The sequence below is a fragment of the Pituophis catenifer genome, unplaced genomic scaffold (genome assembly GCF_029215685.1).
Source record: "Pituophis catenifer annectens isolate HBS135680 unplaced genomic scaffold, rPitCat1.0.hap2 SCAF_13, whole genome shotgun sequence".
NCBI classification, from domain to species: Eukaryota; Metazoa; Chordata; class Lepidosauria; order Squamata; family Colubridae; genus Pituophis; species Pituophis catenifer.
In genome coordinates, this window is record NW_027256893.1 from 3,136,659 (window position 1) to 3,153,271 (window position 16,613).

The window sequence follows — 16,613 nt, forward strand, 5'->3', positions numbered from 1 at the left end:
TTGGAGAAACACCATTTGTAATAGAATCACTGCTCAAATACTGCCCATATTCACAGCAAGATTTTGTAATGGACTTTGGACTGGACAAATGTGCCACCCCCAAAAACAATAGGGGAAAATAGTGAAAACTAAAGGAATCAAGCTGACCTATGGAAATGACCTCAAGAATGAAGACACTCACTTCAAATATTGGCAAAGCTGACAACATCAAATCAAGAAGGTTAGTAGAATACATCAGAAGTGAAGATGTTAAGAAGTGAAGATCTTAAAGTCCAAATTCAGTGGTAGAAATATCTTTAGAAATATCTAAAATACCCATCTTAAAAACAACCCATAAAACAATATAAACCAATATAAAACTAACAGCAATAAAACTAAAAACAGAAGAACACCACGGGGAAGGGGATGTCACGGCAAAGCAAACTATGCCCAGAGATCCACAATTATGATCATGATTTTTCTAAAATACCAAATCTGTGTCTGTGTGCAATGGTTTTCTTATTCTGTTGCATGTAGGCCTCTTGGACTTTGAAAGGTTAGGAACATGCTGGACATTCCTGCAATTTTGCACCAGAGCTTGCATAATGACCATCATTATGCCTCCAATCTCCACCCTTTAACCCTGCACAGCACCATCTTGGCAGATTTTTCCGCTACTTGCATTTTTTTTTCCAGTTCTGGGCCTCAAAAGTTGAAAAACACAGGCTACCTCTACACTATAGCCTGTGGCTGGAAGACAATTATAGCCTGCTGTACCTTAGACTGACCATAACAATTAACTTTTAAGAATATTTAACAGAATGTTTAATCTCACAGGAATCTAGCTGTATCCATTTCAGAATCCCTACATCTCAGCCAGAAACTGAGCAACAATTACTGTGTGGATAGGCAGCTGTGAGGAAGAGAAAGGAAGGGACCCAGTGCCAGACTGTGTGTTTCTCATCCTTGTTCATGTTACTGTAGGTGTAGCAGCCAGTCAATCCAACCTCCCCTAAAATGCCCTAAAAGCTATGTAAAACTAGCAAGTGCCATCACATGCAAAAGCTCTCTTCCTGAAATTTGGCTGGCTTTATGTGTATATGATTATGTGCAAAACTTATACTTTGAGCCAATTTCTCACTCTAGCAATCCAGGATTTCTCCATGAAAGAATCTTGTCATGCATCCAGAAGTCGATGTGAGACATTCAATAAGGGTAGTAACTCTGTTGGGTAAGGTAGATGTAGAGAGTTGGGGAGATGATCTTGACAGAAATATGCAAGAATGATTACATAAGCAAGAGGGCTGAAACATTCTTCTGGGTAGCGAAATAAAATTTGGAGGAGGAGGAGGCAAACAGATTGGTGAGATTCTGTTGTTATAGCCAATCTCAATCAAAAATTAGAGTTGATTTTCCGGTCTGGTCTATCAGTGGGGTTGACAGAAGATGAGTGGGAAAGAAAAAGAATTGGCAAGTTGGCAAAGGAGCGAGAAAAGTCTGAATTATCTCCCAGTATTTATTCAAACTATATGCCAAATATGTATTAAGGAAAACTGGAGCAGTAGACATTGGTAACCTGTGCTGTGCTGATGACACTATCCTGATAGCCAAAAATACAAAGGTCTGCAAATACTAATAATAAAAGGAGCACAGTGAAAAAAATACTACTAAAATTAACTATAAAGACAATAACAGGAAGAACAACAGCCTTAGCAATGAAGATATCAAAATGGGGGATAGCTTCTGCCTTTGAGAATCAATCTTCAACTGTAAAGGAACAAGCAGTCAAGAAATACACCATGCATTCTGTAAAGCAGCCAAGAAAGCCTTGGAAAAATATTCAAATGCTGTGACATGTGCATACCAGTGGTGAAATTCAGCCAGTTCAATCCAGCTCAGACGAACCGGTAGTGCCAGCAGCAGGAGGCTCCGCCCACCTGCCCAGATGTCCGCACGTCCCGTTTTTGACCCTCTGCGCATGCATGGAGGGGACACGCGTGCTCACATTTGCAAACCGGTAGCGAAGGTAAGTGGATTTCACCCCTGGTGCATACCTATAACAATCAGAATCAGGCACATGGTGCATGTTCCCTGTGACACTCTTTGAAAGCAAATGTTGGACTTTATTATTATTTTATTATTATTATTTATTGAATTTGTATATCGCCCTACTCCCGAAGGACTCAGGGCGGTGAACAGCCAAAAGATAAAATACATATAATACAAATGTTAAAAAACCATTAAAATAGAATTAAAATAATTTGGCCCAGAAAACAAAATTTAAAACACCCCAAATTTATAAGACAAATTTAAAATTTAAAAAATTTCAAAACAGTTTAAAAAAGAGGTTAGGCCAGGCCGGCCTGCTGGAATAGGAATGTTTTGAGGGCACGGCGGAAAGCGCGCAGATCTGGGATCCTCTGTATCTCCGGGGGGAGCTCGTTCCAGATGGCAGGTGCCCCCACAGAGAAGGCTCTCCCCTGGGGGCCGCCAGTCAACACTGTTTGACCGACGGCACCCTAAGAAGCCCCTCTCTATGGGAGCGTACTGGTCGGTGAGAGGCTACTGGTGGCAGAAGGTGGTCTCGTAGATACCCTGGTCCTAGGCCATGGAGCGCTCTAAAGGTGGTAACCAAAACCTTGAAGCGCACCTGGAAGACCACCGGGAGCCAGTGCAGCTTGCGCAGGAGGGGGGGTCACATGGGAGCACCATGTCGCTCCCATAACCTCCCGCGCGGCCGCATTCTGGACCAGCTGGAACCTCCGGGTGCTCCTCAAGGGGAGCCCCATGTAGAGAGCATTGCAGTAGTCCAGGCGGGAAGTGACGAGGGCATGAGTGACCGTATTTAACGAGTCCCGATCCAGAAAGGGACGCAACTGGCGAATCAGGTGAACCTGATAAAATGCCCTTATGAATCAGAATAAGAAAATTGCTGATGTTTGTGAACTCGGAGAAGACTCCTGAGAATATTGTGAACAACCAAAAAAACCCAAAACACCACAAATGTGTCATCAAAGAAATCAATCTAGAATTCATTCGAGGCACGGATGATCTCAAACCACATCTTAAGGCACAAATGATCAGGCTCAAAGTATCCTGATTTAGACATATTATGTTAAGACTCCACTGTCATGCAGAAAATCTACATTCATTCATTCATTCATTCATTCATTCATTCATTCATTCATTCAAAATTGACTCAGCCTTCCATCCTTCTAAGGTTGGTAAACTGAGGACCCAGACGGTTAGGGGCAATATGCTGACTCTGTAAATTGCTTAGAGAGGGCTGTAAAGCACTACGAAGTGGTATGTAAGTCTAAGTGCTGTTGCTATTGCTATTTATAAAATTTATTGGCCACCCATCTTATCATCAAGATAACTCTGGGCAGTTTACAATCCTAAAAAATAGATTGGATTGGATTGGATTGGATTAGGATTAGGATTAGGATTAGATTCATAAATAAATTAATACCTTCAAACCTATGATCCAGCTACAGATATGTATGGAAGGGGCGGGGGGGGTGGCGGGTCTATTGCTAATCGATCAACCTCCTCCACAGTGATGTTCCCCCATTGGGGCCCGAATTGAAGTCCACATGTCTTCAAGTTGCCACAATTGGAGAGCCCTGTCCAAGGACATATCCCACTTCTGACCAAACCTGTGGCTATCATAGGAAGTGCTTCCTAGCAGGACCACTGTTTTTTTTTTTTTTTTTAATTTGATTTATATGCCGCCCTTCTCCAAAGACTCAGGGCGGCTTACAATGTGCTCAGCAATAGCCTTCATCCTTTTCTATATTTATGCAAAGTCAGCTTATTGCCCCCACAAACTGGGTCCTCAATTTACCTACCTTAGAAAGGATGGAAGGCTGAGTCAACCTTGAGCCTTGGCGAGATTCGAACCCTGCAGTAATTGCAGGCAGCTGGTCTTAATAAGCTTAATAACAGGGTGCCTTAAACCCCTGTACTACCAAGGCTCTTGGTTGCACTGTTGCAATCATCTGCACCCACTACCCCACAGTTCTTCATCATTTGAATGATGTAGCACCCTCATTAAACCTGTAGCCTCCACCTGAGGTCCAGGGTGCAAACTCAGAGCCATACGTGTATCCATTTTTTTTTTAGTACTTTTTCAATTTCTTCTGCCACCAGCTTCTAATCTGACAAAGGGCTCTGAAAAGCTTAACAGCCGGTTTTATGACATTTGCTTGGCCGCCATAAAGATACTGGTTCAGTTGTGACTTTGGACCTACATAGTTATCTATACATCCCAGCACAGAGCACAGAACGAAATCATGCTGAATAGTGTTATCAGTGGACATCCCAAAGGAACGGTAAGAAGAGCAGTCGGTGCTTCTGATAACTTGCTCTCACGGCTGATCTTTGAAAACAGTCCAAGTGCCAGGGTTGAAATTCTGCAGGTAGGTTTAACCTTTCAACCATACAAAGCAGCTTATTTTCATAATGGGGCCACACCTTCATGCTTTTATCATTCCAAACTTTTCCATTTTTTAAAAAGAAAACTGCACAGGCATAGCAATAGGCAGCATTTCATAGACAGCGGAAAATATGCAAGTTTAAGAGTTTAAGAGGAAGCCTTAAGCCTCCTGATAAATTTGATCTCATAGGTTTGTCACCACCACTATAACCTCCTCCCTTAGGATGCTCCTTTCCTCCCCGGTTTGCATGGGGCACGTAGTTGCAATCTCCTGTCACTCTGATTCTCTAAGAACAACTGAAGTCCAAACTGAGTCACCAGACTCAAGGTTGACTCAGCCTTCCATCCTTTCTAAGGTAGGTAAATTGAGAACCCAGTTTGTGGGGGCAATAAACTGACTTTGTATAAATATACAAAAAGTATGAAGGCTATTGCTTAACGCATTGTAAGCCGCCCTGAGTCTCCGGAGAAGGGCGGCATATAAATCAAATTAAAAAAAAAAATACCACCTTTGACAACGAAGATATTGAACTGCTGGAGAGCTTCACCCTTTTAAGATCAACCATCAACAATAATGGAACAAGCAGTCAAGAAATATATTACAAACCAACACTTGATACAGCAGCCATGAAGGCCTTGGAAAATAGTATTCAGATGCAAATGAACCAAACAAAATGTTAAAAAGTTATGATATTTATGTAGTTACTTACCAAGCACATCTAAATTATATGAAAGTAACCAAAATATCTTTACAATCCCCAAGGCATGTCACAACTTTTGGGCATCCTGAATGTTTGGAAATTGAAAGTTGAAAAATTTGACCCTCCCAAAAAAAAGCAGAATTCTCATTTAAAGAGCAAATGATCAGGCTCAAATTATTGTAATTTAGATATGTTATGCAAAGACCAAGCTCTATGAGGGATGAGTGAAAAATAATGCCCCCATCTCCATAACCTTAATTTAAATAGGGGTATTTTGATAAAGGAAACAAAAATATTTAAAATATCGGTTACCTCTATTTCCTTCTCCATGTAATGGCATCATTTTCTACTCTGTTCTGCCAATGATGGACAAGCTTCTTAAAGCCATCACAAAATAATACTGAATTTTATCTCAACCAAACCCTGATAGTCCTTTCTACCTCTTCATCTGAATTAGCAGGTAGCCATGAAGGTGTTCCTTCAGTGCTGGGAAATGATGGAAGTGCATAGTGCTAAATTGGACCCCAGCTGGGGTAAAATGCTTTGAGCCAACATCACATCCCTCTTGGGGGGGGGGGAGGCTAGCATTGTCAAGTTGCAGCACATTTCCTTCTTGTGTCTCCAAACTCTGCTTAATCAAATTGTTTCAAAATTTTGAATGTTAACCACGTAGTGGTCTGGGCTGATAGCGATGCCAGGTTGAAGGAGAGCCCTAAGAATAATGCCACCTACATCCCCCACCCCAAACTTTAACCATGGGTTTTCCTGCCAGTGCTCGGATTTTGACATGTTTTTGTAGTGAAACTGTGATCAACACTACATTTCTGAGATGACTCAGCCCATATTTTATCAGTTGTCACGATGCTAGAAAATCCCCACCTGCAGAGTCAAAATGTGAGAAATCTATATCAACTCAGAAGTTTTCATTTCTGCTGTCAATAGGCAAGAAACCCATTTTGCAGAAACCTGGTATCAATAACGTGACCCAAATACTCCGGTGCAGTCCCAAAATTGGCAGAAATTTCCCCTTGAGTGATCTGCCAATTGTCCTTAATCAGTTCATTGATCTTTCTTGTGTAAAACTCAGCTGTTGTTAAAGATTGTCCAGTGTGTTCTTGATCACACATTTCAGCTCTTCCTGATTCATCACCATCGTTCTATTTTCCAGCAAACACAGTACAGGTAGCCCTGAACTTACAACAGTTTGTTTAGTGGCAACAAAGTTATGACAACACTGGAAGAAGTGACTTATGACCGTTTTTCACAGTTATGACCTTTCCAGTATCCCCATGATCATGTCATCAAAATTTGGATGCTTGGCAACTGACTCACATTTATGACGGTTGCAGTGTCCCAGGGCCACGTGATCAGCTTTCCCCACTTTCTGACAAGCAAAGTCAATGGGGAAGTCAGATTCACTTAACAACCGGATTAGTAACTTATCAACTGCAGTAATTCATGTAACAACTTTAAGAAAGGTCGTAAAATGGGGCAAAGTTCTCTTAACAACAAAAATTTTGGGCTGAATTGTGGCCGTAAGTCGAGGTCTACCTGTACTAATATCAACATAGCCATCACCCTAATCAATCAATCAATCAATCAATCAATCAATCAATCAATCAATCAGAATAGAGTTGGAAGGGACCTTGGAGGTCTTCTAGTCCAACCCCTTGCTCAAGCAGAAGACCCTATGCCATTTCAGACAAGTGGCTGTCCAGTCTCTTCATAGAAAGCTCGAATGATGGAGCACCCACGATTTTTGAAGGCAAAGCTGTTTTACTGGTTAATTGTCCTCACTGTTAGGAAGTTTCTCCTGAATTCCAGGTTGCTTCTCTCCTTGATTAGTTTCCATCCATTGTTTCTTCTCTTGCCTTCTGGTGCTTTGGAAAATAAGTTGATCCCTCTTGTTTGTGGCAGCCTCTCAAATACTGGATTTTTGTATGATAGCAGTGTTCCAATATTTGATAATCTGCATTTGTTTTATTTTTTTGTGGGCTCACGAATGAGGACATGAAAGGAGCCCTGAACTGGGTGTCCTCTGGGCAACAATGTCACTGGTTAGGAAGTGATGCTTGGCAACTGACTCACATTTATGATGGTTGCAGTGTCCCAGGGCCATCATTGTTGCCCAGGAACGCCCAATTGGGGGCTCCTTTCATGTCCTCATTCATGAGCCCACTGACACCTATTTATGTATTTGTGTGTGCACATTTTCAAACTGCTAGGTTGGCATGAGCTGGACAAATGATGGGAGCACACCCCATCACACAGTAGCACCTGAGTCTTGAATCACTTAGGAGGTGATTGAGGTGATCTCAGTCACTTCCTAAGGATTTCTTTTCACCCTTTCTAGGTTCTTAGCATCTTTTTTTGAATCCTGGTGACTAGAACTGTATGCAGTACTCCAAGTGTGGCTTTATTAGTGCGGTATAAAGCAGAACTGTAGCTTCCCATAATCTTAATGCAGTCCTGGGATGCACTGGCTTTTTTGGCAGCTGCAACACACTGCTGGCTCATATTTAAGTGATGGTCTTACTAGGACACCCAGATCTCGTGCGTAGTTTCTACAGTTTAGCCAGGCACTACCTGTTCTCTACCTGGGGTTTTGTTTTTCCTGTCAAAGTGCAAGGCCTTACTTTTCTCACCCTTGAACTTGTCGTCTCCATAAATTCTTGGTTCCATTTCCATCCTTAACTTCTTTCACACAAATGAGAAGCTATGAGCTGAAAAATTGTCAATCCCACTACTTGTATTGATCTGATCATGTCACTGGATGATCTACCACAGTTCCTCCAAAAGGTTTGGAAGCACTAAGTCACAACCCCAAAAATCAGCATTGTGAAGAAAATTATCATGGCATCATTATGAAGAAAAATGTCCATCTATGGGTCACCAAGAGTCAACACCAACTTGATGACACATAATCAACAAGATGTGGAGATAAGTATGTCCAACTTGCCAAGGTGAAGTCCCAACTACTCTTCAGAGCTAAAATGGATGGGACAGATTGGAAGCTGGAAATGCTGGTGAGGGAAAAAGCTGCCTTAGACTTAGATTCATAGGGATGGACGAGACCTTGGAGATCTTCTAGTCCAACTTTCTGATTAAGGCAGGAGACCTTATATCATCATGGATAAATGGATGTCCAATCTTTTCTTGAAAACTTCCAGTAATGGAGCATCCACAATTCCAAGCGAAAAGTTATTCCATTGATTAATTGTTCTCAGGAAATTCCTCATTTCCAAATTGGATCTCTCGCTCTGAAGAGCTTTGACCCATTGCTTCTTGTCCTGCCTTTAGGTGCTCTGGAGAATAGGTTGACCTCTTCTTTGTGACAGCCCTCAAGTATTGGAAAACTGCTATTATGTCACCTCAGTCTTTCTCTTCAATAGGCTAGACATAACCACTTTCCTTGACTGGTCATCATTTAATTTATCCTCCAGTCTCTAATCATTTTTGTTGCTCTTCTCTGCATTCTTACTGGGGTCTCAACCAGGGGTGAAATCCAGCAGGTTCTGACAGGTTCTGGAGAACCGGTAGTGGAAATTTTAAGCAGTTTGGAGAACCAGCAAATGCCACTTCTGGCTGGCCCCAGAGTGGGGTGGGAAGGAGATTTTGCAATATCCTTCCCCCAGGAGTGGGGAGGGAATGGGGATTTTGCAGTATCCTTCCCCTGGAATGGGGTGGGAATGGAGATTGTGCAGTATCCTTCCCCTGCCACGCCCACCAAGCCACACTATGCCCACCAAGCCACGCCCACAGAACCGGTAGTAAAAAAAATTGAATTTCACCACAGGTCTCAACATCTTTTTTTCTATCGTGGTGACCAGAACTGTGTGCAATATTCCAAGTGTAGGCTCACCAGTGCAGTATGGAGGGGTACTATCACTTCTCATGGTTTTGAAGTCTCCTATGATTGCCTGAAATTCAGTCTGGAAGTTAGAAATTAGAATGAAAGAGCTGGAAGGGACCTTGGAGGTCTTCTAGTCCAGCCCCCTGCTCAAGCAGGAGAACCTATACTATTTCAGATACATGACTGTCCAGTCTCTTCTTAAAAACCTCCAGTGATGGAGCACCCACAATTTCTGAAGGCAAAGCTGTTCCACTGGTTAATTGTCCTCACTGTTAGGAAGTTTGTCCTTAATTCCAGGTTGCTTCTCTCCTTGATTAGTTTCCATCCAGATAAGTTTCTTATCTTGCCTTCTGGTGCTTTGCAGAATAATTTGACCCCCCCTCTTCTTTATGGCAGCCCCTCAAGTACTGGAATCCTGCTATCATGTCACCCCTAATTCTTCTTTTCTTTAGACCAGCCAAACTGAAATCCTGCAGCCGTTCTTCATATGGTTTAACCTCCAGGCCTTTGATCATCTTGTGACTCCGGATGATGTGGACAGGATTTTGGGGAGACTTAGTGCGGCCACATGTTTACTGGACCCGTGTCCCTCCTGGTTGGTACTGGCCTCCCGGGAGGTTACACGAGGCTGGCTCCAGGGTGTTATCAACGCTTCGTTGAGTGAGGGTCACTTCCCCGCCGCCTTGAAAGAAGCGGTGGTGAGGCCTCTCCTCAAGAAGCCGTCCCTGGATCCGGCAATATTGGCCAACTATCGTCCAGTCTCCAACCTTCGCTTCCTGGCGAAGGTTGTTGAGAGTGTGGTCGCGCGACAGTTTCCACAATTCTTGGAGGAAACATCCTATCTAGATCCGTTCCAGTCGGGTTTCAGGCCTGGACACAGCACGGAAACGGCATTGGTCGCGTTGGTTGATGATCTCTGGAGGGCTCGGGACAGGGGTTGTTCCTCTGTTCTGGTCCTGTTAGACCTCTCAGCGGCTTTTGATACCATCGACCATGGTATCATGCTGCACCGGTTGGAAGAGTTGGGGATGGGGGGCACTGTATTACGGTGGTTCTCCTCCTTTCTCTCCGACCGGTCGCAGTTCGTGTTGGGAGGGGGGCAGAGGTCGACCTCAAGGCCTCTTATATGTGGAGTGCCTCAGGGGTCGGTCCTCTCGCCCCTCCTGTTCAACATTTATGTGAAGCCGCTGGGCGAGATCATCCGTGGCTTTGGGGTGAGATACCACCAGTACGCTGATGACACCCAGCTGTACATCTCCACCTCAGGCCACCCCAACGATGCCCTTGAAGTGATGTCCCAGTGCCTGGAGGCTGTGCGGATCTGGATGGGGAGGAACAGGCTCAGGCTCAACCCTTCCAAGATTGAGTGGCTGTGGCTCCCGGCATCCCGATATAGTCAGTTGACTCCATCACTGACTATTGGGGGCAAGTCGTTGGCCCCCACAGAGAGGGCTCGCAATCTGGGAGTCCTCCTGGATAGGCAGCTGTCCTTGGAGAAACATCTGATGGCTGTAACCAGGGGGACCTTTTGTCAGGTTCGCCTGATCCGCCAGTTGCGGCCCTTTCTTGATCGGGATTCCCTGTGCACAGTCACTCATGCCCTCGTCACCTCTCGCCTTGACTACTGCAACGCTCTCTACATGGGGCTCCCCTTGAGGAGCACTCGGAGGCTCCAACTGGTCCAGAATGCAGCAGCGCGGGTAGTGACGGGAGCAGCCTGGCGCTCCCATGTAACACCGCTCCTGCGCGAGCTGCACTGGCTCCCAGTGGTCTTCCGGGTGCGCTTCAAGGTGTTGGTTATCACCTTTAAAGCGCTCCATGGCATAGGGCCTAGCTATCTTCGAGACCGCCTGTTGCCACCGACGATCTCCCATCGACCCGTGTGCTCCCACAGAGAGGGCCTCCTCGGGGTGCCATCAGCCAAACAGTGCAGGCTGGTGACCCCCAGGGGGAGGGCCTTCTCTGTGGGGGCACCTACCCTCTGGAATCAATTGCCTCCAGAGATAAGGAGAATCCAAGACCTCAGTGCCTTCCGCCGTGCCCTTAAAACCTTCCTTTTCCAGCAAGCCGGGCTGGCCTAATTTTTTAAGTGTTTTTAAGTGTTTTGTTTATTGTTTTTAATTAACGGGGCCAAATTTATATATGTATATTTTAACTGTATTTTAATATTTGTACTTGATGTTTTTACTTGGCTGTTCACCGCCCTGAGTCCTCAGGGAGAAGGGCGGTATACAAATTCAAAATAAAATTCAAAATAAAATAAAATCTTAGCTGCTCTTCTCAATGCATGTGACAAGGTCCAGACCACAAATGTTCAGCAATCAAAAATGTCCACCTCAACTTTTTTCGCTTTATTATTAGACTTTCCATCCCAGCTGCTGATGGCCTGAGTGCCTCCAAAGTTTATATTTGCTCTTAGATGAGAGTGTTCTCATCAGCTGACAGAGGGCACTCTTTCTGTTTCCAAAAATCACTTGGGGTGCAAAATGCCACACAAGAGCGGCACTGGCTCTTTGAGTTCCCAACTTGCCATTCTAATGGGAGGGGAGGGCGAAGCCACCAAAAGATAGGCAGAAAATGCTCTGGACAATTGAGTCCAAAATTTGGCTGGTCCAATATCCCACAACCTACAGGTGGCCAGAGAAAATCGAGTTGGGCTGTGTATCTCCTTGAAGAAAATGTGAATGAACATCATGTGGTCTATTTCTGAGAAAAACCTTCATAGGATTGGACTCACCCTAAGTTAAAGTTGGAAATTATCATCTGGGAATTACATAAAGGTGATTATATTGCATTTGGGGTTTATATATTTATGAAACAAATGCATATACCCAGTGGTGGGATTCAGCCAGTTTGCACCACTTCGGGAGAACCGGTTGTTAACCTTCTGAGCAGTTTGGTGAACTGGTTGTTGGAAGAAATCATTGGGGCAGAGAACCAGTTGTTAAATTATTTGAATCCCACCACTGCATATACCCAATCACCTGTTAATCTTTGTGTCGTTTTTAACTATATACTTTACTTTACTGATGGTGATGTTGGCCATGAAGATACTGGTAGGTAGTCCTTGACTTAGAACAGTTTGTTCAGTGACCGTTCGAACTCACCTCATTGAAAAAAGTGGCTTATGACCATTTTTCACACTTATGACCACTGCAGCATCCTCATGGTCACGTGATTAAAATTCAGACACTTGGCAACTGACTCATATTTATGACGGTCGCAGTATTGGGGGGTGGTCACATCATCCCCTTTTGTGACCTTCTGACAAGCAAAGTCAATGGGGAAGCCAGATTTACTTAACAACCAAGTTACTAACTTATCAACTGCAGTGATTCACTTAACAGCTGTGGCAAGAAAGGTCGTAAAACGGGGCAAAGCTCTCTTCACCACCATCTCACTTAGCAACAGAAATTTTGGGCTCCATTGTGGTCATAAGCCAAGGACTACCTGCAGTTTGCAGGGGAGAATATTTTAAAGGCTGCCTCTTAACGCGCCTCCCTCGGGCTCTGCTAAAAGGTACCTTGGACTCCCGGGAGCCCTTTGCCAAGCTCCTTATCTCTGCTTCCAGGTGGCTAAGCCTTTTGGGCAGCCTTAATCTGCCAGGTCATTCAGAAGGGGAAAAGGTGCTTTTGGCTGAGCTCCAACTTGGAGAGTCTCTTCTACTAACTAGGCGCTCGGAAGCGAAGTTCGTGCCAATACACCCCCCCGCCCCACCCCCACCCCGCTATTGGCAAGAAAAGCACTGGGGGGGGAGGGGGAGGCTGGGAAGGGAGCCGCATTGTGGGGATGGCCCGGCCGGGGGTCGGGAGGGGAAGCTTCAGCGACGCCCGCCGGAGAAAAGACCGCGAGGGCCGGTCGGGGCATCCCGTGCGGAAGAGCGGGCCGGGGGGCTCCGTAGGGGCGATCGGCGCTCAGCGGGTCCCAGCCGAGGGGGCGAGGAGACCCCCGGCTTGCAGGCGGGAGCGAGGGCGGCTTTAGGCGCCGCTGCCAACCGGGCAGGGAGGGCCGGTCCAGGCAGCCGGCCCGGAGGCGGCGCCGGAGGTGGGACGGGGAGGAACCGTCGGGGCCGGCCAGGAGGCGGAGGCGGACGCTAGGGGGCGCCCATCGGCCGGCAGGTATAAATAGCCGGCCCGGGACGCCTCGGCCAGCCCAGAGCCCGCCCGCCCCGACCAAGAGCGCCGCCACCGCCGTTGCCGTTGCCGCCGCCCCCGGACCCCCGCCGGCCTCCGACCATGCGCCGCGGTCCGCTTTAGCTACTCGATGGAGCCGGGCAACTTCTACGAGGCGGACGCGCGCCCTCCGATGCCCAGCGCCTTCCACTCGCACCCGCAGCAGCACCGCCCGCCGGTCTCCGCCGCCGCCGCGCACCTGCCCTCCACCGCGCTTGGCTTCGCCCCGCCGGCGGGTCCCTTCGGCTACCTGGCGGCGTCGGAGCTGCCGGAGATCTGCGAGCACGAGAACTCCATCGACCTGAGCGCCTACATCGACCCGGGCGCCTTCAACGACGAGTTCCTGGCCGACCTCTTCCAGCACAGCAAGCAGCAGCAGCAGCAGGAGCGCGCCGCCAAGGCCGGGCTGGAGTGCGGCGGGGCCGGCATGCCGGGCGCCGGGTTCCCGCCGGGCGGGGCCGCGCTCTACTGCTACGCCGACAAGCTGGAGGGCAGCGCCTACGAGCGGCTGGGCCAGGGGGGGCCGCCGCCGCCGCCGTTGCCCGGCCTGCGCCCGCTGCTCATCAAGCAGGAGCCGCACGAGGAGGAGGAGGCGGCCGCGCTGGCCGCGCTCTACCCGCCGCCGCCGGCCGGCCCGCCCTGCAGCCACCTCCAGTACCAGGCGGCGCACTGCGCCCAGACCACGGTGCACCTGCAGCCCGGCGGGCAGCCCACCCCGCCGCCTACGCCCGCGCCCAGCCCGCACGGCCCGCACCCGCCCCACCGCCTCCACGCCGCCGCCGCCCCGTCGGCCAAGTCCAAGAAGGCGCTGGACAAAGGCAGCAGCGAGTACCGGGTGCGGCGGGAGCGCAACAACATCGCGGTGCGCAAGAGCCGCGACAAAGCCAAGCAGCGCAACGCCGAGACGCAGCAGAAGGTGCTGGAGCTGAGCAACGACAACGAGCGGCTCCGCAAGCGCGTCGAGCAGCTCAGCCGCGAGCTGGACACCCTCCGCGGCATCTTCCGCCAGCTGCCCGAGAGCTCGCTGGTCAAGGCCATGGGCAGCTGCTCCTGAGCGGCCGGGACAGGCGCCTCGGTCGCGGGCCGGAGGAGCGGGCGCTTGCCTTGCCGACCTCGGCCCCCTCCGCCGGGCAGCCGCGGACAGAAAGTCGGGGCCGTGGGGAGCGCGGACCCGCGGCGTTGGCGACCTTGAACCCTGGCCAGGAGAAAAAAGCGGGAGCCGGGCGGCCCGGATTGAACCCTCCGCTTCTCCGCTCGGGATTTTGGCCCGGGCCTCTCCTGCCGCCGCCCGCCCGCCCTGTACTGTGAAAGCCGTCTCTTGTAGTTGTCGTCGTCGTTATTATTATTATTTTTATTTTATTGCTCAGAGCCTTGCCATCTCAGCAGCCGGGACTAACGCTGTGCACAGAACTCTCTTTAGCCATAGGGAAAAACTTTGCCAAACTTTTTCTCTTGTTGTACGGCCGGTGACTTTGGAGCCCTGGCTTGGAATCGGTGCAGAACTTTTCACTGAGCTTCACCTGGGTAGGATGGGACCTCCAGGGATTTCAGGCACACACACCCACTCTGGTCATTTTGGGAAGAATGCTGAGCTCCTTTTTCACGGCCACTGCTTTGGACTCCACGTCCCAGTCAGCACTTTCGAACACCCGATGGACATCTTCACCTAAGTGCCAATTTTAATTGTACCGAGGTGTCAACGTTACCTCCGTCTTCCTAAGAATTAATACCCAGGAATTCTCTCTTTGTAAGGTGTATTTTGGGGGATTAAACAAAGATGCAAAACTGTTTTAGAAATTCCGGTTTAAAATCCCTAAATAAAATGCAAATATTCTGTCATAAACCTTTATTTTCCTGTCTGTTGTTTGCGGCTTCCCCTGTGAGCCTAAAGTTTTACTGGAATTTTATGTGCAATCCAAAATGCCTTTGGTTGCAGTCTAAGCCTGAAGTAAGCCCGTGGTGTTGAATGGGACTTAGCTTGTTGGTAAAGTCAGTTTATATTACTCAGGGTATTTAAGTTTATCCTTACTTGTCTTGGATAAAGTTTTATGTGCATTTGTGACTGGCTGCTGAGAATGGGGGTTTTATAGGATAGCTGGTTTGCTGAAAATGCCTTGTCCTGCACTTTTTTTTGGGGGGGGGAAGGTATTCCAGGTGTGGATCTCTTCCTCCATGGCCTGGGATTGGCCTGGGATTCATAGGTGTCCCATTGTTAACTGTTTCAGAAGGTGCCAGTCTGGCCCTCCCAACAGAGGATAGATGGATAAATAAACTTTTGCTAAATTTTACTGTTCAAAAGTCAGTTTTTTGTAGGCTTCTGTAATTTATTTTAAAATTATGTTAACTGCTCTTTGCTTCGCTTCTTCTTCTGCAGTTGTATTCTCTGTTTTCTCATCCAAGCATGGATGTTTAAAGTTCATAAGTGTAAGTTAGCTTTATGCCTTGGATGCTGACTTAGGAGGACATAGACCAACCAATGCATGTGTGAATAAGTACATTGGGGTTGTAAGGGTCTGTGTGGAAGAGAGAGCAGCGGAATTGCTGCTTAGGACCCAATTCTGATTTGATAAGCATTTTAATTTGCTTCTAATGAGCTCAACAAATTGTTCTGCTTGAGGCAGAAAAAAAAAAAGAGGGGAAAAGACCTTTCCAGGTGGATTTTTGGAAAACAACATTGCCCTTGTAACTTTTGTGTCTTTTCCAAAACCTTTAAAAAAACCACACATTTTATTTAATGGTTACAATTATGCTCATGTTTGGCATGTTCCCTGCTGAAAGCCCAGCATTTTGCTTTGTGTAGAATAAGAAATTGGATCTGGGCCTGTCTCCCCTCCACCCTCCTTTATTGAGTTTATCCTGGGTGAACCCCTCCTGGTGTTCTCCCAAAATCATATTCCAGATTTTCAGCCAAAGCTTTGTATGTTTGTTGATTTGCTTCAACTTTCTTTCCTCTCCTGTACCAAAGCTAAGATTTCCCGATCACCCCACCCCACCCCACCCCCTGTAAAAGTGGGAACAAGGCTGGGTCAATGGGTCCAGGGTGAGAAACTTCCTTTTCCAAGCTGGGGACTTCATGGACACGTCCAGCGTTCCTGCCAATGAGGTGGAAGAAGCTTGTCGGCCCTTTAGAATGTATTTTCCACTTCCTCACTTCCAGCCCTGGGTTGCATCTTAATGGGTGCCCATCTTAGGATGAACCCATTCTGAACCTGCTTAGCTTTTTGAGATCATGCAAGGTCAGGAGAAGGGGCAGAGAAGGAGGGGAAGTGAGACAAGGCCTGTTGCCTGAGTCAACCTTGAGCCTGGTGAGATTCGAACTCGCAGTAATTGCAAGCAGCAGATGTTAGTAACAGTGCTTTAGTCCACTGTACTACAGGCTCTTCCTGTAGAATTTTTGGGTGTACAAGAGAGACGTACCAGCTTGGGATGCTGCCAGGTTTTCAAGACCTGAATGCAGCCCTACCCAGCGT

The 16,613-nt window shown here is 47.4% G+C and overlaps 1 protein-coding gene across 1 annotated transcript; it reads left to right on the forward strand.

Annotated features, from left to right (window-relative positions):
- Positions 1 to 13,137: 13,137 nt before the first annotated feature.
- CEBPA (CCAAT enhancer binding protein alpha) lies at positions 13,138 to 15,426 on the forward strand. The gene has a single exon (XM_070952763.1). It carries the CDS (start codon positions 13,235 to 13,237, stop codon positions 14,195 to 14,197), a length of 963 nt encoding a protein of 320 aa, XP_070808864.1. The 5' UTR covers positions 13,138 to 13,234; the 3' UTR covers positions 14,198 to 15,426.
- Positions 15,427 to 16,613: the final 1,187 nt, after the last annotated feature.